Source organism: Corvus brachyrhynchos, unplaced genomic scaffold (assembly GCF_000691975.1).
Source record: "Corvus brachyrhynchos isolate BGI_N302 unplaced genomic scaffold, ASM69197v1 scaffold162, whole genome shotgun sequence".
Classification (NCBI taxonomy): Eukaryota; Metazoa; Chordata; class Aves; order Passeriformes; family Corvidae; genus Corvus; species Corvus brachyrhynchos.
In genome coordinates, this window is record NW_008236696.1 from 1,934,708 (window position 1) to 1,959,021 (window position 24,314).

Below are 24,314 nucleotides of genomic sequence, written 5' to 3' on the forward strand. Positions count from 1 at the left end.
CAGGAATGGAGATTGGTTATATTTATTTTGCCTGATTTAAAAAGTGTGAGTTTTAGGAGACCTTATGAAAATTAGAAAGACACAACAATTTCTCTGTCATGCCATGGCTCAAGAACTTGATGGTGATCATAACATTCACTTGTTCTGTTTACTCAGGGTTCCTGATTTCAGAGCTTACAGATGTGGCAATTGGGAATCCAGGGTTGGAGTTTTATAAATATTATTGAATCTACCTCTAACTTTCAGTCTTCTAGTAAGTAAAGTAGTGAAAGCACAAAGGAAGGAGAACCTTTCAGTATTAACTGCTGGATCTGATTGCAAGTCAGAGATCTTGCTATACATCTTTAATAAAATACCAAGAATTAGAGCAGTGATAAAATAGCATTATTTGGATAACAGTTTAGTTACTTCACACATTAATATAATAAATAATATTGTCTATAAACAAATATATGTAAAAATGTGTTATATAAATACTATTTAAAAAGTAATAAAACTGAGTTTTCTTAGCTTTGAGGGTAGTAACTTCAAATTATTGAAGTGTAGCAGGTCGTAAAGTTGATACTTTTCTTTCTTCACCAGGATGTGAAGACAGAAAAATATCTTTTGTACAGTCATTTTGCTTTCAGGTTCTGTGTCCAGACTTGAAATTGAGCAAGTCCTTTTTTCAGAGGTTGAAAAATGTTGCAGGAAAATTATGGTTTCCTTTAAATTCTTCTTTTCATCATCCAGTGTAATGGGTGCATACTATTGCCGACATGGGATTGTGCAGAAATTGAAAAGATAAATTTGGATGGAAGGTTTTTCTGAAAAACTTTCCTTCATTGAGAGAGTGGGAGAAATCTATGGTAGTTATCAAAATTTACTGCAATCATGCTTCTGTGTTTTATGTGTCTCAAAAGAAGAAAAGTAAATGAAAGGAGTCAAAAAGGATTTTTAAAACTGTTGAAAATCTTTGCTCTCAGTGATGCCTTGGCTATTGTTTTAATTTACTTTAGTTCTATGGTAGATCGTAACAGTGGGTGAGTAATTTACAAGAGCAACAAAGCCATCCCATTACTTCTTGGAAATAACAGAAAAGAGCTTTTATATTTAGACAAAGACAGTTTAATTGCAGTAAGCTCTCCTGTGAAATAGGAAAAAAAAGTCAATCCAAGAAAAAAATGTTATTTCTGTGGTCTTAAAGTGGAATGTAGCTCTGTGTTCTTTACCTGCAGCTGGATGTGCAAATTGTACTTTTAATGAGGATGCTTTGAACACTGATCCTAATAGCAGGAAATATAGGGGAGAAGCTTATACCTGCTTGATCTTCCTGATTTGTGAACTGTCTGCTTTTACAAAGACTGGGATGGCTGCACAGCTGGCTTGGGTTCATATTTTAGGCCACTGAAGGTGTTTTCTTGGCAGGGATGAGACTGCCAGAAATCATATCTGTTGTTGTACTCCCTCAAGGGTTTTCACATCACACACCACCTGCCTGACCACATGGACGTGCCTGCTCAGAGCAGGCTGGCTGGGCGAAGAGCAGATCAGGGAAGACAGCAAGAAAGAGATACCTGGTGCTGATGCATTTGAAAAGTGACTGTCACCAGCTGGAGCCTTTCTGATCCTGGGGATGTGCATTCCTGGAAAGCAACTGAATGGGATCCTGACTGCTGCCAATAATTACCAGCTGCCTTTAAACTTTGCCCTAAGCCTTCTCCTCGAATACACTGTGTGTGTAGTATTTAACTGGCAGGGTGGAGCCAGACTGGCTGAAATATTAAATGGCTTGAGATGCCAATGCAGAAAGCTTAAAAAAAATTTAGAAAAAGGAAAAAGCTTATTTGGTTGCTCAGGTACTCCCTAGTATTCACTCCTGCATCACTGTGACTGACAGGTCTTGTTTTGGGCCATGGTTTGCTCTCCTTCCTTCAAGGGCAGAGAAAGGAGAAATGTTCAGTGCAGGGGTGTGTGAACTGTGACCATATTTTGGTGAGGTGCTGGTCACAAGGGTTTACTAGAGGAGAAATCTTCAAAGTCTTGGGGCAGCAAATGGTGACATTAGTTGCAGTTAGTACCAGTTCTGTGTGCAACACTGTGCACAGTGTCTTGGACTACGACAGGCTCCCTGCAGGAGGTAGAGCTCTGCATCTGACAGTGGGCACTTTGCACTTCCTGGCAATTCAGGGAACTGTTTGGGAGTTTACCTCTCTAAAGACCCGAGAATAAAAGCCTGTAACTCTGCTGCTTGACTCTAGCCCCTTATCTTTGGGGGCTAGATCCTTGTGTACCATACAGCCTGACCGTGTATCCAGACCCTTCCCATGCTGTGGCAACTCCAAGGTTACACACAGTGGTGTCTTTCACATGTGTGGATACCTTGATCTCTCTTCTACACTGGTAGATTTGAAAGACCACTGTAACTCCTCTTTCTATTCGTCAGCCTTTCGAGGAAACGCTTTTGGTTTCCCCACGTAACTTCTGAGATGCCTTAGGTTTCTGTGTCAATACTGTGCTGTAAGACAGTGGGTACAAATAAGGTGGTGAGAATAGGAGCAGTTTCTGTAGTGTGTCCTTAAGAACCAGCAGACCTACCTCAAGTACCATTAATTCTTGATTGGGGCATGCCGAGTTTGTCAGAGGAGCCATCTGCCACCTCATTCTGTATGTGTATTTATATATTTATTAGTAAGGGGAATCCCGACGCCTCACATGGAAGAACTGTAAGGGGAATGATGTTTTTTATGCAGCTTCCTGCAGAAGATCTTGCCAAGAAGGATGGTTTAGCTTTTCTTGTTGATTATTTCTCCTGATACTCTGCATCATGATGAGTTCCTTTTTATATTGTGTTCACTGACTGGTTTCTGACTAATATGTCTTGATATTTGCTACACGAAGTGACATACAAAGAAGCTGTCATCACCAGCTGTGCAGAAGACATCTGAGAAAACCAACACTAAGTACTAAGAAGGAAATGAAAATGTCTTTTCTGCCCTGCTAAATTTGACTTTTGGTAGTGTTTTTTTGCCGTCTTTCTCATTTGGCTCAACATGCTTGGCTACTCAGAAAGAGAAACATTTTGCTGGCTGCCTCTTGCATGATCTCCAGGTGCACAGGCCAGTGCCCAGTTTCCTGCAATGCAGAAATAAGTCAGCTGATTACATTTCTGATGCCTTTCTGAAACCTGTGATCTTTAGGCTCTCCTCAAATTTAAGGCATATCAGGGTAGGTTACTTGTGTGTGTCTAAAGGGTTTTACATTGGAAAATAAATGTTCAGCCCCTATGACGAATAATTTACTGTTCTCTTAAGAGGGGAGAATAGGAAGTAAGCTATTACCATAAAAGATTTTACTGCAATTTTCTTTTGCATAAGCTTAAATTCTGTGTAGAGAGGTTGTCAATTAGTGTGCAGATTTTTTTAATTGGCTATAATAAAAAGCTAATTGGTGTTTTGCTTAAAGAATGAATTAAGAAAGTGTTGCTATAGAAACTTTACATGTGTATAGTGCTGCTCTACATAACAGTGTATATAATAGTCTAATGACCTTTCGGAGCCAGCTGTAATGTCAAAGAAAATGTGTTAAGTTCAGGCTGGCTGCAGAGATCATTAAGGAGTTTGTGACTTCACCCATTTCATTGCCAGAAAGTGTCTCTGGCATTGTCTCATAGAATGTTTCTCTTGACTCGTGTCAAACTGTATAACAAATGCTGGTCTCAGAAGACCTGAACTTTTGTAAAATCTGAGTGCTCCAATTGTGAATGTGTAAACTGATCTGTAATCTGTCAGGCATAAAATGTACTACTGGGAAAAATTCATTTTCATAATCTGAGAAAATGTGATGATGGATTGAAAGTGGCAACATCTAATCCATGAGCTGTTGTATCCTTGTATCCCTCCCTCCTCCCCTGCCTTCTCTACCCACTGAATTCTGAGCCTCATGTGAAACACAGGAATTTTAAGTGAAATAGGATTTCTGCTCTAATTTGCAATATTCTCTCCCAGCAAAAAATACTTACCTTCTCAGATACAAACTTTGCTGAGGAGTGAATAATTTCTTCAGGATTTGTAAACAGGAATTTTTTTTGCCTTGGGCTAATGCTTCCCTACTGAAATTATTTCAGTCATTATCTGTACCTTTGCTAGCTGCATAAAAGTTGTATATAGGTGGCATGGACAAAAATTTCAAAGCATATGATGAACATTGTCATTCTTATCAAGGAAGGTGGTCACTAATGAAATAAATGGCTCCAGCTGGTAAAACTGAAACATGATCTTTTGTTTTCAGTTCCCTGATCCTGAATCTTGTTATTATGTCACTAGACAAATTGTTTTGCCCCTTTCTAACTGTGTATGTAGAAGATGTAGGGGTGTGAGCACCTGCAGTTATTAGTCATGGTGGCAGAAAAAGACTTAAAATGTTCTTCATGTCCAAATGTGAGAGACAGGAAAAAACTATGATCTGTTGACATTTTGTGGAATCTTTCACTGTGAGGGTTTTTTTTCCACTGGTTTTCAATTAAACAAACAAAAAAGCCCCCATTTTGTGTCTGCTAAATTTGCCCAGCACTTGTTCTTCAAACTGGTAAAACACAACCAGACATGAGTGATTAATGTATGATCTGATCTTTTTTCTTTTCTGTCCCTTCTTTTCCTCTCAGTAAATGCTGGAAAAAAAAAATCAGCCTTCTAAGTAGGTGAATTTAGGAGAATCTCTCAGAATTCTGTGGAATTACACAGACAGCTTCTTTCTGTACCTCTGGGTCAGGACTGAGTAGTGTCATAATTTGCAGCTATTCTTCCCTTGATACACATATGTAAGCCCTATTAGTGTTAATGCCTTTTTGAAATGCTTCCCTGATATGTTCAATATCTACTACTGTGTCCAAACTCTGAAGTCTTATGACTTGCATGGCATGTGACTGTCTCTAGAGCTTAATAGAAAGTTGGATTTAATCTCATAGTTCATCTTTTGAGCAATAAAACTGTAAGAAAGATAAAATGTTTGAACGTGAAGCTTTTATCTGGGACCTGTGAGCAAATAAGTTTTTTTTCTGGTCCAGGGAAAGGACTGGGGGGTTTTTTGTTATTTTTTTCAGCTTCCTTTTATCTTTCCCAGTAAGATCATGCATTTAATGTGTGCTTACAGCAGCTGTATAGTCTAGAGGCGTTGTTTTGTAGAAGAGTAGTACAATACTGTATGTATGATTGTCAAGGAAATGTGATTTTTAGAACTCAGTAAATCCATCCTTCAGTTTAAATTTTTGCTGCTTTGCTGCAGTTCATTGTCAACTGTCTTTGCAAAGAGGGGCTGGGTTTTTGAAGGGCAAATCATGAATTTCCTTTAGGACTGGTATTGTTCTCTCAGTTTTACTTGACTGTACCAAGCTCTGAGCGTCCTAGTCTAACATTGCTATTCCTGCTTTAACTGTAAAATCAGTAAAATTTATATTAAATCCAAGTATGTGGAAGATGGAACTTCTGCTGGTTCAGTGTGTTATTTGTTTATTTGGATTAGTGCTGGGTGGGGTCCTACAAAATGCAGTAATGGAAGAGCTGGGTGGGTTCTGCATTTTGGACATTGAAAAGAAGTCACAGAATCAATGAGGTTGGAAAAGACCTCTGAGGTCCAACACCACCGTGTCAACTGACTATGACACTGAGTGCCACAGTCTTTCCTTAAGCAGTCATGGTGCATTTCTCTTTTTTTTTTTTTTTTTTAATTACTTCTTTACTTATATGGTTGTGTTTACAGAAAGTTATGACAAAAGTTGGTTGCTATTGGTCCTTTTCCCCCTTTGTTGTATAATTTATGTAGTGCAGCAATGAAAGCTTATTAGTGGAGCAATCTGTGGAATCTTTATAATAAGCCTTGATTACAACTGAACTTCAGTGAGATGCACAGAGACATTTTAAATATGTACTCAACTACCTTGTTTTGCTTGGGGAAAGAACACACTGACAACTCCTGAATTTCATTAAAAGAAGGAGGGAGATTTATATGGGTGATAATGAGATTGTTACTGGGAAATAGGTGAAAAACTGAAATTACCATAATATCAGTGGTTTTGGGTTTTTTTGTTATAAGAACACTTCCAGTTTACTGATGGGTAACCAAGGCAATTGTTTATTGTTCAGTGTTTTGTAGTATAGCAGAAGTGCCACCACAAACTCCCTGCTGAGGAATCAGCTGCTTTTGTGAAACAGACCTTGCTGGATACAAGGACATTGATTTAAACATTTTAGGCAGCCATTTGGTTTCTTTAAGTAAGAAAAATATTTCCTAAGTATCATCATGCTTCAAAATATGTTCTCATTTGCTGCTGTATCAGGAAAACACGTCTTCTACTTGTATTTACAGTTTGCATCATTGCAAATGGTCAGTTTTCTTTTTCAAGGAGTGGTATTATAAAATGTGATGTGTTCTTTTTTTGCAGGGAATTAGTGTAGAGGCCACATTGAAAATATGCCTTCGTGACAAAGTCTCTACAAAGCTGATCCCATCTTGGCTTTAAGGTAAATGGAAAAAAAACCACTATCAAACACCTCTTCTAACTTCTCATCATGGTCATTGTTCAGCTTGGAAGAAATGTGAGGCTATCACATGCTCAGAATAAAGAAAGTATTTTAAAGAGTTAAGTTGGAAAACTTAAAATTGAGTCAAAATAAAGTGTAAGCATAAGCCAGTAATTTGGGTTTGGCTTCAGTAATTAAAAGAAATGACAGACAGTGGCATGAATGCTTATGTGTCTTGCATACTGCCTTGGCAACTGTCTGGTTTTGTCTGAAAATTGAATATGCATATGAAGGAGAGATCATTCTAATTGAATGGAAAATACGAAATTAAAAAGGCAACAAAGTATAAATAATTGAAAATCAGGTTGCAACTGTGAGCTTCTGTATGTTGGGAGCTCAGTTGCAAACAAAATTGGTAGAACGGGAATTCACATTTTTCTTCCTCTTAATTTTACTTTCATGGTACCATACTCCTGGTATAGGGAGCAAGGCAGTGAAAATGATGAAGGGGTAATTAAATATCTGTAGGAAAGTAAGAGCCAAACCAGAGACTAATTTTCAGCACTCTACAGCTTTCATTATATATGTATATGCTTTGATTTCTCATGTATATGGAAAATGTATCCTCTAACTGCATATTTTTAGTCTTTCTCCTCCAGAATTATTTAACTTGCTGTGTTCTGTAGTAGGATGTGGCAAGCTTGTTTTGTTTGTGAAATCATTGCAGAAAAGAATCATTTTGAAAACTTTGTGAACAGTTAGCTACCTGTGAGTACAGCTAAGTATTCTTAATCTCAGCTAAGTGTCCTTTATCATGGTTGTAAGTCACTGGAATGTTTAGCATGTCTTGTTCATTCGTTGAAATCACTCAGAATGGGTAATTTTCAGTGTGTGAAATTTTCTATTCTCCATGCCCTGCTGTGTCTGTGGATGAAGGCACCACTGAAGTAGCTGTACTCAAAAAGCTTTATTTTCCCCACATTTAACCAATGCAAGTAAATGTAACAGAAACTACCTACTACTTCATATCCCAGTATTAGGGTTGTGATACTGGCACATGCCATAGAGCCAAGTTCCAGGAGCACAATAAATTGGAAATATTCACCATCAAAGTATGTTCAGTTGTGTACTTGGTTCAAGGGCCGAGGATTTGCTCTTCAGTGCCAGGTATTTCTAGAACCAAATCAGATCCAATAATTGTTGGTTATTTGATGGCAGCATTAAGGTGATACAGGAGTGGATTTCAGCTGAAAGAGCTGTGTCCTCCCCTCTGTCCTCAGCGTGGCCCTGCCACTTGCCCTGTTCCCCTGGGGACACTTGGGCTGCAGTGTAAGGAGCTGGATGAGAGCTGCTCTGGCTGAGGGCTCAACCTGGGGCTAGGAGGGGAGGAATCTTCACCTTCATCTGCACTGCCCAGCTCTGTTGGGGCTGCGGGACTGCCCTGCTAGTGCCTGCAAGTGGAATTGAACCTGTGGCTTGAGGAAGACAGAGAGACAACTGCGTCAGAGGTGGGGTGTATTTACATTGATACTAAGAACTGGATCAGTACTTTCAGTGGTTGAGGTACTGGTTTGTTTCCCTGGAATAAGTTAATGATAACACATTTCTACTTCTCAGATCAGTTGGTTTTTGTTTACCTTGGCACGGTTTAGAAGAGCACTTCCTCATGTTGAATGCCATTCTTCTGGATTTAAAAACACCTGTCATCTATTGCTTTAATTTTTACAAATTGAAAGGGCACTTCAGTACTGTCTGATAATATTAGATGATGTCCATTAATGTCAACTTTTAACAGAACCCTCTTCCTAATACAACCATACCTTGCAGTCGTGCTGTACCTTTCACTACAAAGCAATTATCTGAGTTGTGTGAATTGGCTGAAATCTATCAGCTATTAAAACTCAGAATGCTGCTTCTGCTTGGAAAGAAAGTCATGTTGTTTAACTTCCCTCTCCCTTTCATCCATCTCTGAGAGTGGGAGCCTGTGTGAGGGAGAAAAGAAAGGGAGCCTGATGGTGCTTAATGGCTGATGAATACAGTCAAGGATACAGGAACGGTTGCCTGGCAACCTGGGAGGATGGGCTGAGGTCCCTTGTCACTACACAGGAGTTGACACTGGCTCATCTCTTGAGCTCATGAAGACTGACTTCCGAGGGTTTGCACACTTTATCCTCAATATGTATGGTGGCTGGGTTAGATTTGTATCTTACATGTTTTGTCTCTGTGTATTTCATGCTTCTAAAAAGAAACACAAGAAGAACGGAAGCAAATCAAGCATTTCACTTAAAGGAAGAAAATGAGTGCTTCCTGTCCCATGCAGTTATTGTGCTTTCAAGATGAGAGCTGTGTTTAGGAAGAGATTGGCCTAAAATTGAGAGCTCTTAAACCTAATTCCAGGTAAAGTTCTGTTTTCGTAGTCCGAGAGCCCTCTGTAAATTATCATTAGTGCTGAAAGATGATGAGCTGGGGTTTGTGTTACAATTGCAGCCTTGAGAAGAAGCCTTTTTGTAGTTAAACACAGCTCTGAAGTGACACATCTGCTTTGTTTCCCTTCTTACACAGAAATCATGTCAGGCTGTGAACACACTGAGGACTGTGACAGACTTGACCTTGTACAAGTTGTTCTTAAACAATTCAAATGGATTTTGAACACGGGTGTCAGCTTGAGGGGTGGATCTCTCTTTGTGCTGCAGTAGAGTTGTACGTAGGTGGTGCTTCCTTAGGGAGGTGGTGTTAATTTGGTGTTCCCTAGAAGAATTTTTAGGGAAAGTACATGGACATTACTACACAAAGGTTGTTGCATCAAGTGAATATTGATCCAGTAACTATTTTTCTTTTCTGTGGAGATAATTATTAAGGAAAAAGGTGTGCAGCTGGCTTGCAGAGGCTGTGCAATCTGGTGTATTTTGGATATTGCCATAGATGGTAATTTTTGTTGCCTTTTTTTTTCTCAGAACCAACTTTGGTGCCTAATGATGTGCTTTGGTGCCAAAGCTGTAGGAGACAGGTTTGGTTCTTGTTTTGAACTGGTGGGTAAAAGATCTTCCTGGAAATTTTGTGCCTATTTCTTACATCAGGCAAAAAGTGAGGTTAAAGTGTGTGTGTATATCTACAATTGTATCATCTTGGGGATTCTTAAACAAAAAAATCAAATACCTCCCTCTTACTGGTAAGAGCAATTGTCATTTTCCAAGTGCTTGCTTCCCTTTTGACTTGTTGAATTCAAGCTTTTTGTTAATGGCGGTTGTTGTTAAGGCTGAAACTTTAGAGCATTTTGGCATATTCTGAAACCTGACCAGCTGTCAAAATACGGAGTGTTTGCATGGAAATGTATTGATGGAATTTGCAAAGAAATCCATTAAATTTACTGCAGGCTTTGTAATTATCAGACTTGGAATAAAAATCAGATTTTTATCAGTGTTTTCATCTAATTTTCTTTTTCTGCACAGTCTGTTCTCTCCCTCTCTCTGTCCCCATGCAAACACACAGAGGCCAGACAGCAGCAGCCAGTTGTGTGGAACTACTTCCTTGTACCTGGAGATCCTCAGAAAATCAGGTGAAAGGCTTGAAATGTTTCAGTTTGGACAGCTAAAGCCTTGAGGCCATTGTCATTAACAAAATGATCTTTCTCCTTCCTTCTCTTGTAAGCCGTAGCTTCTGACTTACTATTTATCTTTTTAATGGTTTATACTTATATTACAAGCCCTGAGTTTGCTACAGGGTACTTAGAAATGTTGTGTAGCTCATGATGATTCATTGGAAAGTTTGGATAAACTGCTGTGGACTGTATTTCGTGGTAACTTGTATTCTTTAGGGCAACCTTGGTCTGGGGCAAGATTGCTCTTTCTCATCATCTGCACATGTAATTGTCTGTGGATAGAATTGTATTAACTCAAATGTAACCACCAGGACTAAGGAGCTGCCACTGCACTGGTGTTACAGAAACTTTGGATCCAAGGATTTGAAGTCATGCTTTAATCTGCTGTATCAGTGAAGGAAAAGATTAAAATTGTAAGATGAATCTGTGTTCATGTCCAAGGTGTCCAAACTGTTGGCTGCTTACTCCCCTATAGCAGATTCTAAGACAGCAAAATACCTTAAAAGTAATTATAATTAAACCAAGACAATAGGTAAGCTTTTTTTTTTAACTGTGGGCAGTCAGTATTATTCTGTCTGTACAATTCATTTCTGCTGAAAAAAGCCTGACAAACTTCTTTAATGTTACCAGAATTGTTCTTTCATTTGCAATCAAATGGAATAATTTTAAACTTTAAATCATTGTTGTCCATCTTTGCTAAGGGATGTGAGTGGAGCATATTAAATGCTTTCAGCATTTTGTTGGAATGCCTGCTGCTGTCTTAGGAAATTTCAATATTACTGATCTGTTGAAACACTGATTACATTGAAACATTGATTAACGAAACTTACACTATGATGCTTTAAACCAGCCAGTTTTGACACTTTCAAGTGACTTTTGCAAGGGTTTTAATCCTTTTTTACTGACTTGTATTGTAGTAATTTCTGTTGGGCTGCTGCATTTCTTATGGGACTGAAGAATAGAAAATCATGGAAAGATCAGCCCAGAGCAGACAAGAGTTAAAAGATTTTAAATTTTGTGTGTGTACCATGAGCACTGTATGAGAGTGAGATTCTGATTTCTTTTCTGAACTATGGACACAAAATTAACTTCTCATCCTTCGTTTTGGCTTCTGTGCTGTTTTGTGTTACATAATATCCCATCCAGTTGAGATATTAAAACATGTGATACAACAGGAAAAAAGGGTCATGGCTGATGCATTTTAGATCTGATTTCCTATGTTGCTTCTGTATTTAAAAAATCCATGTGAAAATATAGTAAGCAATGCAATTACTGCATACAAGCAAATACCAAGCCAACAGCTGTGTTTTCTAAGAGTACAGCACTGCTACTGGAATTGGGAAAAATAAAACTTTATTGTGGATTTGGGGAGAAATGAAGAACAGTGCTAATCTAAAAATAATTTGTCTTTTTTTTTTTTTCCCCTCAGTTGGGGAGAATAAGATTTTGCTACCTTTACTCTCTCTGGAAAAATAAAGCTCCTTCTGTTTTTTAGCAGTACTGCAAAGCTGATTCAGAGATGCAAACAACAATGAAGAGTGTTATTCCATGCTAGAAAGGCTTTGTATGGGGAGTTACTTATGGTGAATAATTGATCTAACAACTGGTTTGGAAAAAAGGAGGCATTTATTCAGTCTGGAGCACAACTCTGGTGTGGAGATTGTTCTGGGTCAGAACCTCGGCCTCGCTTTGTGGAGTCCCAGTGCCTGCCCATCTGATTTTGCAGAGTAGTTAAAAACTAATGAAATGTGCTTTACTACAGCCTAATGAGCTGTGCTTTATCTGCAGAGGGCTGTAAGCAGGTGTGATATGCAAGGCTGTCACTGGAGAGGAGGGGATGGGGAGTTAGGCTGTGCTGAGCTGAACGTGTGCCCTGCACGCAGCACCTGGGTCAGGGAGGCTGTGTTCACCTTCCAGCCTGCCAGCAGCAAGGAAAGCTTCTTGTTCCCCTGGGTGTGCTCCTGCAGGGGCTGATGAACATTGTTTAAGTACCAGGAAACACAGATGTAGTAGGAAATAGTGGATACCTTCCTACTGTGCAATTGGTGAAGGGAATGGCTTACCGGAGCTTCAGGAGACAACCACACCCGGCACAAGAGGGCAGCAAGTCTGCTGGCTAGGAAAGTAATAAATGGGTGTGGGAGTATCAGGTTAAGAGGCTTTTCTGGTCAATATGCACCCTCATTTGTCCATAGGTGTGATGAAAAGTATTTTTCAGACACCCCATGCAGACAGGCACCCTGTCTAGCCTGATGGACGATGTGATGAGGCAGAGTTTGGTTGCTTTGCTCGATTCTGGAGGGAGCTGTTTGCCAGGCTCTGCTTGATGGCATGTGTGGATTGCAGCTCATGGCATTGTAGGAGCTGCCTGTCCTGCTCTGCATGGCAGTACCACACAGTGAGGTCGTTTGTAGCACAGTATTGCTTCTCTGTAGGATATACATAGATATGTATCTTTATATATACATATATATGTGCTTTGCAGCTCTTCTGTTGTAACAGTCTTTAGTGATTGAAGATTCACACATAAGATTCTTCCTGGCTCTTCTATATTTGCTGGGGTAGAAGATATTTCAGCATTCAAGTCTTCATTGGCTTGAAAATCCATCTCCATATTGAATCACTGTATTTCATATAGTAAATTTGTTTTAAAAGCTTACATATGTGCCTGGAATGCAAGCTGACCTACTTAAACCACAGCCCTTCCCAGCTGTGCTAGATGGATCTAGAGATGTGTGTTCCTCTTGCCAAGATCTGAACCCATTTTGGAAGAGGTGCTTTTTCTAAAAGAGCAGACTAAGGATAAAATGGTGATTTTTTTTTTTTTTTCTTTTTAGAGCTGATCTGCTTTTGATTTCCTGTATTAGGTTTCTAGACTCTGTGCTTCCTAAGGTGGTCTTAGAATAGTAAGATTTACTTCTTAGTTGTGCAAGATGGAGTTAGTATTAGCATTTATAACGTGTCTTGCTGACAAACTTTCTTCATTCCCTCACTCTTCCATTCTCCTTTTTTAAAGCTACTTACTTTTGTCATGCAATTTTTCCTTTGCTTTCAGTTATAACTACAAGATTCATCAAAAGTAGGGGTGGTAGAAGTAAACTGAGAAGAGATTTTTAAGTCGAGCAAACAGCATCTTTAAAAAGCACTGGTTTAATTCTGCTGTTTTCCTAAATAATCAAGTGGATCAAAGGGCAGGGAGATTGTTTTCATTATGTTTTGTGTACTCTGCATTACTATCATTTATAGCCCCAGATTAAAAAGTATCATCTCCTGTGCATCAGACCTTTATAGTAGTTTAATTTTGTTGAATACAGAAAAGACCAAATTAGAAGGAAACAGGGGAAACTAATCCTCCTTTTTTCTACCTTCTGCAGACCAACTTCACAGTAATGTGTCTGTCGCTTTGGCTTCTGTGCACTCATCCTTCAGCTGCTGAGGTCTGAAGCTGCTGAAGCTTGAGTTGCTATTTATTTTCTACAGACTTACATTTTCATTAACTAGGAAGTATAAAACATTAGAAGTGAATCAGGAGGCCATTGCTGATTTTGATTGCTAACTTTTTTTTTTGAGGTTTGGTTGCTAAAGCTCTGGGATTGAAAACTGAGGAGCGGGAACTGATTAGGAAATGGAATTCAAAGGAACTTAAAAAAATTGCATTTTGATAAAGCACCTGTTTTCTTTGGAGGGAAAAATACCTCTGTGAGGAAAGTGGTCTTGTTTCAGCCTTCCAAATCAGGATTTTGAGAGTGAAGAAGAGATGCTGAGTTTTCTTATGGTCATAAAGGTAAAACAGGTCACAAATTTTGGTACATTTGTCAATCATGTTAGGACTGATAAGTCTCAGAGAGACAGAACAATTACCCATAATTCAGGTATTGTGAAAATAATGTATGCATTATTAACAAAACAACAAAAAATAATGAAGCCACCTTCTTTCTACATAATAATAAATTCCCTTGGCATGTTGATTTTCTCACTCAGCAAGGGATTAGGGAGAGCTTGAACAACATGTCAGTTATTTTGCTGGATGTGCTTTTGAAAAAGGAGACTGCTCTTCTGTGCAAGCATCCCCAGCAAAGTGGCCAGGGGGAAAAACACCTCCTCTGGGATCTGGAATACCTAAATCTTAATTCTGTTCAGTCCACGTCAGTGAGTTTCAGGTCAGAGCGGTGTTTTGGAGCCTTTGCTGGTACCTTTAGTAGTTAGCTGTGATTAATGCTTAGAAATAAATGGGAGCAAATCTATTTTGTTTCTCACTAAGCTCCAAAGTGGTGATGTTTGCATCTGAGTGAAGTTTTATACCACAATATCCTTGTAACTGGTGAAAAAGTGGTTAGCACAGCTAGACTTGGAAGTAAAACTTGGGCAAGGCGAGGAATGTGGGATGAGCTTCTCATCCATGATGGAGCAAGTCTTTCTTGGGCTTTGCTCACTGCTCAGTGCTGTTTGTGCAAGGTCTCTGCTGCTGGAACTCATGCTTTTTTTTTTTTAGTGCATCATTTGCATAGACACTGAAAACCTTTTTCACTGTGGTTTTTGAGACTGATTATCCTTGCCTTTGTGTTTAGTCCATTTTAATTGTGGAAGAAAATATTTCTCCATCCTATCTCCTGTTTTAATTGAGGTTGTAGCTTAAACAACTGCTTGTTAGAGGCAAACCAAATCATGCTGTTCCTTTTGCTGTACCATTTTTCATGAGATAAATGAAATAGCCATGTTGCTCTTAAAAACAACCAACCAGTACTAACAACAAGAAACCCTGAGCACCAACAATATACAAACATCAGAATCTGTGTCCCTCTGGTTTAAGGAGGCAGACAGGGTTGGCACTGTCCCTTTTCTCCCAGCACTCCTGCCGTTGTTGAGGGTGAAATATTTGTTATTATTATCTTGTCAACACTGTCAGCCCATGATGCCAGACAGGTGGTCACTGCAAGAAACTTGGTGGGCTGCTTCTCTCCTGTGATACACTTTAAAACACATGGTTATCAAGGAGTAAATGTTCAAAGAGCCTTGATCAGAATCATCTTAGCAACAGTGTAAAAGAAATATGCATAGTCACAGTTCTTATGTTTCAGTTCTAGATATTATTTTTATTATCTGTGCGATTTCACATGTAATAAGAGAGTCTCATTATTCACATCTTGGAAACATTGGAACAATATTCTTTAGAAAAAAACAAAATGAACCCCAAAACATGTATTTCTGCTCCCTTTGTGGAGTATGTAGAATAACAAAACATGTTATCAATAAAGAATGACACCACCAGTTAGCTGTTGGTGATATTGCTTTGTTTGCATTAGTTCTATAAAATTACAATATTCTTGAGTAAAAGTGAGAGTCCTGAGAGCCATTGGGCCAGCACATAGAGGAAACCTTTGCTTTTCTAAAGGTTTTCAGTTGTGAGGGCCTCTCTCTAGCTTTGCAGAGCTACTCTAGGAAATTTGTGACAAAATTAATATTCTCTGCCAGTTCTTAGCACTGTTAGTGGAGTGTGCTCTGTTTCTAATGACATTGAATTTAGGCTTAAAGTCACCCATGGTGTCAGCAGGATGATGCAGTGATCTGCTTGCCATGGCTTAATGCACAGCATAATAACTGAATTTTCTCTTTTTTAGCCCTGATCACAACAATCATCAAATTATGTTTCTGTTCACTGACTGTCAAATGCACTCTTTAGACTGAGAAATATTGTATCTGATGTGCAGTAAATGCAGAATCACTTTCTCTGGTTTTTTTTCTCTGGGAGCAGAACAAAGCCACTGCATTTTCACACTTGGGTCTTTCTGGAGAGGGTGAATGAATTAAGAGTTCCTCCTTTGGAAAACACTCTGTTTAAATCATTGCACACAACTGAGCACAACAAACAGTTTTAGGGGAACATAAAAGCAAGAAAGCCACTTCTCACCGTCAGTTGTTGTTGGGAGAGGGAGTGTGAAAAATCTTGAGTTTCCGTCCTTCTTGTGCTATTCCCACTTGTAGGCTTCATTTCAAGGGAAGAAGTATTTTCAGTACTATCACTCTCATCTCTTGAATTCTTAAGAATATTTAAGAGTTAACAGAAGGTGATGTGAGAAAATGCTAGAACTTAAACTACAAAATCCTTCTGTAGGTGCTAAAAGCCTAAAATCAAAATCTTACTCTTGGAGGGAAGTGCTGGTACTCAGTAGCTAAGGAGAAGAGTTATTTTTGTTGCCTTACACTTCAGTTTTCTTTGGAATGAGTAGCTCTCTTTATGGGGGTGGGGGGACACCTTGCAGAATACAGTAATGAGGGTAAAAACTAATCATTGTGATTTTTCCCATGCTTACAAATAATACTAACATAGATTAAGGATTTCTCTTCCAAGACATGGACAGTTTGTGTTTGGAGAGGGCAGTAATGCTTTAGATGTTTCTGTCTCCTCAGTTAATTACCAAATACATTTTGCTTTGCACTGCAGAACTTCATTGATAAATAAACCTGTTTTTCTTAAACATGTCTTTTAAAAATAGAGCAACTCAAACTTGTTTATAGAAACTCAGCACCAAATCTTTGACTTCCCTGAGTTAGGTGGTCAAGGAGGAGTTTCTGTATGTGCTCCTCTGCTGTCCCCAGGAAAGGATTGTGCAACTGAGGTATCTCTTTTCTTAGCAGGGACCTGGTTGAAAAGCAGGAATAGACCTAGACCCTTTAATAAAGGCTCTTGCACAATTGTTTCAGTAACTGTCCTAACAGAAGCTTTTAGGAAAGACCACTTCGGTTTTTCACTCGTGAAGTAAACAGAAAGCCACCAAAGTTCTTACTCATTTCTCTGCACACAAAAATAACTTCATTTAGTCTCTGTCCTTAAGCAGAGGAAGCTGCACTAGAGCTGAGCTGAAAACCTCCACCCACTGAACGGATGTTTCAGTGGAATGGTTCGCTGGTACTTTCCAGTGAAAACTCAGTAAATTTACACAAGATGATGTTCAGCATTGGAACTGGAAGTCACAGCTGGGGAGGTTCCCCAGGTGTCTGCTGGAGTCTTACCCCTTTCTCTGACCCTGAGCTGGCCAGGGGCAGCTTCAGCTCACTGGCAGTAAATGACAGTAGGGTGGATGAGCCTGGTGAATTGTAGGAACCACTGACTGCATATTTTGGGCCATGAGCTGGTTATGGGGGATAACGTAGCAATAGCTCAGCTAAGCTAACAAATAAAACAATAAAGGCGTAATTTCAAACTTAGTTCATTTTTCTTCTCTCTTTGTTTTCTTGGTAAAGATTATTTTCTGACTGTGGAATGGTCGGCTTAACTGAACTAATTTAATAATCAGGCAAGAATAAAGCATGAGCATTTTCTTTTGAACGCCTTCATTCCCGTGAACCAAGTGAAAACGTCTTTTGGAATTCACTGTTCGGATGATTGAGGTTTGGGGGATGTCTGATTTACTTTCTATAGCAAAACTCAGGACATAAATATTTTTTTACTTCTGCTTATGTGATGCTTACCTTGAGGGATGTTACTGCTTGTGGGGATATTCTTACTTCTAAATGAGATTTTTGTGTGAATTAACATAGTTTGTTTCAGAAATTTTACTTGAAAGGTATGCTTTACCTAGCCTGAATGATCAAATGATCTTGAAAAACTCATCTTCCATTTTTTTACCCTCTGTGTTTCTGTTTCAGTACTTTAAAAAGGGAAGAAAAAGACAACACATTTTAGTTTTAAAAACAGACTTAATTGCTTTTGGATTAAAAAAATTTCTAACGCTGTTGATTAGACCGTTTTGAGTGTAATCCAGATGGAGATTAACATGGTAAGAGCTAATTACCTCTTTTAAGTTGCAATTGTTTGTTCCTTTAAAATAATGCTGTATCTTCTCTTTGATTTTTGTCATTGGCAGTTGCAAATGTAAATGTTGAAATAAAACTGACTTTGAAGGCAGAGAGACAAGTGTACTTTTTCAACTAATTGATTGCAAATGTATCACACACCTGTTACTTGATTTATGTGGCAGAAAAGAGCAAATATTTTCTTGGAACTCAGCTGGGAGTGTGGCTGGATAAGATTATCTCCTTGTGCTGGAGAGGGAGGATAAGACAAGCAAAACAACTTTTTGTTTTGTTTAGAAGCCCTTTTTATTAAACAGTCAAAATAATATTGAAACTGCAGTGTTGAAGGAAAGCATTTTCCTTGGGGATAATCCTTGGGAAAGGCAGGGGAAGGATGGGTTGGGTCTGAGGTTCTTTGCAAAGATTCTTCCAAGGGGCGCTACATCGGCAGCAATCATTGTCCTCTGCGGTGGAGAGCTGCAAAGTTCCCATCCCAGACACTGGGTTGATAGTTAACGTTTAGTTTTCCTACGAAATGCAGATTTAGAGGTTCTTTAAAAGCAGTTGCAAACGTTCTGTAGCCTTTGGCATTTTGTCCAAAACACCTGCCACGAAACAGAGATATGCTTCATCTTGCTGCCTGTGTGAAAGTGAAAGGAGAGGGTGGGGAGCGAAGGAGCAGGAGAGCCCAGGAGGAGACAAAGCAGCCTTGCCCGAAGCACATGTTAATCAAATCAGATCAAAGGATATGATGTCAGTTTATAGAGAAACAGGTCAGGCAGGCTCAGGTAGCTCAGGAAGCAGGATACTAATTATTCCCAGAAGAAAGTCAGGTATAGGGTTACCGTGCCGCAGCTGGAAGTCAGGAGGTCGGAATTTGCACGGCGACCCAAGTCCACTGGCTGGAACAGCTCGGCTACTTTCAGGGGAGTTCATAATTTTGTGGAAATGGGAGAGAATGAGCCCAGTGCAGCAAGTGCAGCCCAGCCGGGTAAGAACATGCAGCCTGTGGAATGCTGTGCTCTCGGGAGCTCTGGGGCATCCTTGGTCTGCGTGTGGGAGCTTGTTCTGCTGCCGGCTGTGGCACCGTGTCCACAGGAGGGAACGTGTCCTTGCATGTGTTTTGGGGGAAGGAGGAAATCCACCTCACTCATTTCTGCAATACGTTATTGAAAAAAATCCACTGCTTGAATTTAGGAGGGCGAGGAAAGGTCTGATAAGATCGTGTAAACATTTGGCACTGTATTGTCTGTAAAGGTTGCTTTAAACTTTGGATGATCTGTGGATGTTGGGGTTACTGTTCTGTGGCTTAGTTAAACCTTCTGCAAATGGTTTTGGGTAGGAAGTGCTTTGCTCAACTATTCTGCACAAATTTCGTGCCTGTTGCATGTGAGCAGGGCATGGCAGATGCAGGGAGATGAAGGATATTGTTTCTGTTTAGCATTTGTGGTTTATTCCAGGTTGTTGCCTTTATTTTTTTTTTCGTTTTGTGGGCTGTGCTGAGGTTACACCAATACATGCATGCAAAATAGCCCTTGTGGGCACTTGTGTGACTAACTGTAAGAACAGAGTATTCTGTGCTAGGTATTTTAAATTTTCAGTAGAATCCTGAACACAACACTTCATAAATCTTGCTTAGTCCTTCTTTTGCAACATGAATGTCAAATTTTTGCTTTGAGAAAGAATGTTTTCCCAGTAGCCCTTTTTTGTTTCAACAGGCTGTTTTAATATCCCAGAAAATAGTATCTTCCTGAGGAATTATTCCATTATTTTATCTTCTTAGCATTCAGTGTGTTTTTTCCCCTGACATTCAACCCATGCTTTTCTTTTGCTTGACTTTACCAGTTTCTTCCTGACCTCTTTCTCCTGCTTTGCATACAAGGGATAAAGCTTTGTGTCTATGTTGTGTTTTGCAAGAATCCTTAAACTATTGTAAAATTTGCAAAAGGTTTTCTGAGAGCTGGAGTGGTAACTTTCTAGTCTATGACAAGGTGTGTTACTATTTTCCCCTTGAAGTTATTCTTTATATGCATGCACACATGTAATCCAGGGGTTCAAATGTGTGCCTCAGATTCCCGTATTTAATAGGGAATAACTCCATTAATGCTGGAGCAGGTTTAGTTCACAGAGGACTTTTATTCCACTGCCTTTTTTTTTTCCCCTCTTTTTTTTTTTTCTGTATGTTAATAATAATGTAGGAACTATCCAGAAACCATATGGTGGCAAATTAGATTTTGATCCAGATTTTAATATTGAATAAAGCACTAGGAATATTCAATGCTGTACAGGTCTAAACACCATTTCAGGCATGGTAATGAAAGAATTGGTATTGTTTCTTTCTCTCTTTTCTTCATTCAGGACCTGACTTGTGGTTACAGGGGTTTGCTGCTCAGAAGGTTATCCAGTCTAATTCCAATCTTACTTTTTGTGCTGTAAGTGAGGAGCTATGTCACTTCTGCCAATATAATCTACGAATAAAACTGATGGAAAATATTTTCAATCACGCTGTATTTTATACAGGCCTTTTGGGAACTGTGATTGTGATTCTGGCTTAATTCGTACCTTTCGTCCATTAGCCTAAGTGAGCTTAGTCAAATGGAATTCCTCTTGGTTTGCATTAGTGGAAATGGGACAATAATTAGGGCTGCACAATAATTCTGGTTTTTAAATCAAAATATTCTGTGTGCACACATGCAAACACACATGCACACCCCCAGTTTCATTTTTATCAGTTGCCATCAACCTTATTTCCATTTGTGCTTGTTTTTAGAAACTATCCCAAATAATTGGTGATTCAGCTGGTATTTCTTTAAGGAAAGAAAGGTGCAAAGATTAACATTACTCAAGATACCTGTCAAAACCACTGCTAGTGAAACAACTTGGGTTCCTTTTCACGTTATTTATTTTTAGAGAACTTTGAGGCTTGTATGAATTACTAAAGGTGCCAGATTGACAGCCCTGGAGGCTGGCTTCACTTATTCATTAGCAAAAGAGATACGGCCTGGGCAGCAGGTGCACAAACCTTCTTGCTGTGCTGTACCCATGGCTTCAGTTCTGCTGTGAAAGAAAACCTGGGTTTGAGGATCCAGGGTTTCAGTCCTGCTCCCTCCTTGCCTTTCCCTGCAGCATTTTCTTCTAATGGTGTTGTGATGATTAGGCTGGAGCACTAAAGACTATGCAGAGCCCTTTATTTGATTTCCCCCAGCAGCCGTCAGATGGGGAAGGAGGCTTGGGGCTTACATAAGTCAGTAATTCTCGCCATCTGGTCAATCAGTAAATAGAAGGTCACTCTGCCGTCACAGCGTTTTTGTTTTGCACCAAGTACAGTAAGCCCAGAGAATAAATTAACCCTTGGTTCTGTTCCGTTGTTGTTTTGCTGCTTCTGGAAATGGTTCAGAGCCCATTCCCGGAGCCTGGGTGTGACAAGTGAAAAGAGCAAAGCTCTGAACAATGGGGCTTTGACTGGCAACCATAGATTGATTCGTTGTTGAGGCAGTGCCCTGAGAGCCCTCCAGAAGTGCACTGAAACTCGCTGAGAATACCTTGTATTTTTGTGGTGGTTTGGGGCTTTTTCCCTTTTTGTTGTTGTTGGGTTTTTTGCTTTTAGAATCAAGATCCATTGCCTTCACACGAGTAATTGTTTTCAGTCTTCCCATGAATTAAGTACTGTTTACTGGAGAATGTGACAATATAAGCCCCACAAGATGCAATTACTGTAAATTTTAATTTGATGATATTGTCCATGAGCTGTAATTGATTATACACTGTATTGTGTTGCTAGATGATGGTAGCAACTTTGGTGGCTTGCTAAGTGTGTGTAATCTGTGCTTTCCTCTGGCCCACAGAGGAGAGAGGTGAACTGAGAATTTCAAGTTAAAACAGCTTGTTCTTTTGGGTCTTGAGAGGCACAAGTAAGTGAGCAAGAATGAGAGGAGTCATATGAGCATTATTAATAAAACATCCTGAAAAATTTGGGTTTTATCAGGCCTCCTTATGTGCTGTTTGTTAGCATAACTTAAGCATTTTTGTAACTTTTCGTTATATATATTTAATATAGATATATGATTAAACAACTGCATTATTTCTAAAAGCAGTTTCCAGCAAGTTCAGATTCCCTCCATGATTAATCTGGGCTTTGGATCAGCTCCGAGTGTGTGTTCCTTAGGGTTTGTTCTTGTGTTCTGATGTTGATTTTTAGATCAATATATATGTAGTCTCATGAAATATTTACAGACCAGGTCTAAAAGAAGTAGCTACTACTTTTTGCTGAGAAAGGTGATAGGAAAATATCAAGAGCCTACATAAAGATCCTGGCATGCTTGCATGTAGCAGTGGGAATTGAGAAGGGAATGTCCCAGAAAGCAAATTTCCATCTCAAATGTCTTTCTTGCTGAGAGGGCTTCTTGGCCACTAGGTTTACCCAGCTTGCCAGACTATATGAAGAATTTTCTTTCAGGTTTGTGTTTTTGAGCAGGATTCTGAATATGCTAATGAATGCTGTAATCAGCTGCAGTTATTAACTGGGGGGTTCTCTAACAAAAAGTGGTAATTCGGAAGGTGCATTGTAAAAGTGCTTCCTCTCCCCTTGGCATTGGATGACCTCAGCCCTGCAAATCGAGGTTTGCTCTGTGGACAGTTATTCACAGAACATCATTGGGTCCCTTTTTGGCTCTTTCTGAATGATAATAGCCAGGGTTTCCTGTGACAGCATTTCTTGCACAGCTTGGCTCTATTCCCCAACCAGGTACAGTAACAATGGGTAATTTAAAATAATTCATTTTATTGCTACCTCCTGTAGATTTTTGACTTTCATTTCAAAGTGATGAATCCAGAGAGCTGGAGAAGTATGTTCTGATCACTATCCTAGTGCTGTGAAAAATACAAGATTTAAATAGTCCCACAGAGCCATCAGCAGCTGGAACAGCACAGAGCACTCTTTTTATTTCAGCTGAAGTCATTCTAGCATTTTCGGGGTGCTTTTAACTCTTTTATCACAGGAATATCTGGGATTTTTTAGCTTTCATTTTCCAGTTTATGTGTGCTCACGAATCACGATTTGAGATTTCAGTTCTACAGAAATATTTTCACTAATATAAACATATTAAATCTGAGAAAGCTGCATAAACTGAAGCATGATCAGACTGAATCTGTCTGCAGTGGTGAGAATTGACCACAAAACTGGGTATCAAGCCCAGGACTTCCAGCTCACAATCTGCTTGGTATTATTGTGGTTTTGCTGTTATGATCCTTTCTAGTTCTTAAAGGTGTGTTGCAGATGATTGCATCCTGATATGTGTGCCTGAAAATGCAACAAGATAGCAACATCTTGCTGCAAGAAGTAAAACTGAAATTGAAAGTAGTAGATGTACAGCAAGAGGATGATGTTTGCAAAGTGTCTGAAAACTTTTCCTCATAAAGCTGCTTTAAACTTTGAAATCCTACCAAATGTAGGAATAAACCCTTGTCAGCAGTAGGCTCTGTCAGGTTCAGTGTTTGCAACTAGGGAAGTGATCCAAGGGAAACTGTTGGTTTTTCCCCCCAATACATCATTGTTCAGTGTGTGGTAAGGGTTATGTTTATTTTGGCTGCTCCTGTACCTCTTTTTCTGAAAGTCAGTCACTTACAGGAGAAAAGCAAAGAGTGGAGTTTGGCGCGGAGGGAATATCAATGTGATCTGAGCAGTTCAGGCAAAGGGAATCTAGTTTTATGTAAACTTCTTATGCAGATATGAACTAGTTCATAAACTAAAGAGTGCTCTGCATTCATAGCAGGTCCTGAAAAGCTCTCTTTTTCCCTCCTTCTTCAAGTACTGGAAGTTTTCTGGAAGTGGCTGAAAATTTTTCTGTCTCTCTACAGGAATTTCATTCCATAGTCCTAGCGGAAAAAGGTGGTGATGGTGAGAAGTTTTATTTTATTTGTCTTTTTCCTTTTCTTGGAAAACCAGCATCTCCACTGATGACCACCACAGTGTCCTAAATGCCATCATGTCTTGCAGTGAGTTCTTGAGACGTATTTTAAAAAGACAAGCAAGGTTGGGTTTTTGTTGCAATGTCATTCTGATCCAGGTCTTTAGAATACTTTTTCCTGGGTGTTTGGTTTTGTGTTGGGTGGTTTGCTTGCTTGGTTCTGTTTCCCCCCCACCCCCCTCAAGGCCTGGTCTCTTAATTAATTTCCTGGTTGTGGGATATATAGAGCTGAGACTAATAACTGCAAAACTGTTCATTTTGCATTTAGTCAGCAATCTGAGAAGCAACAAAGATTGACTTCATGTACACCAAGCAAGTAGCTAGAACCCACTGCAAACCAACGGTGAGAGAGTCTCTTCAAAGAGACTTGTTATCTTCTTCCCTTTTGAGAAAAATGTGCATGTTCTGTGTGGTGTTGGAGCTTTCCAATCAAATTTTTAAATTCTGGGGTTCTTAGGG

General features: G+C 39.3%; 1 protein-coding gene across 5 annotated transcripts in view; it reads left to right on the forward strand.

Moving 5' to 3' along the window:
- Nucleotides 1-24,314, forward strand: part of NAALADL2 (N-acetylated alpha-linked acidic dipeptidase-like 2) — a 395,166-nt gene that overhangs the window by 58,354 nt on the left and 312,498 nt on the right. For 4 of the 5 annotated variants that reach the window (XM_017726896.1, XM_017726897.1, XM_017726895.1 and 1 more), the window contains one exon: nucleotides 6,419-6,497. Coding sequence is in view for 1 of the 5 variants with exons in the window: in XM_017726901.1 (XP_017582390.1) it covers nucleotides 18,838-18,880 (43 nt within the window). In the remaining 4 variants the exon portion in view is untranslated. Of the gene's footprint in view, nucleotides 1-6,418; nucleotides 6,498-18,686; nucleotides 18,881-24,314 lie in introns of those variants that run through there. The other variant, XM_017726901.1, reaches the window with a different exon arrangement.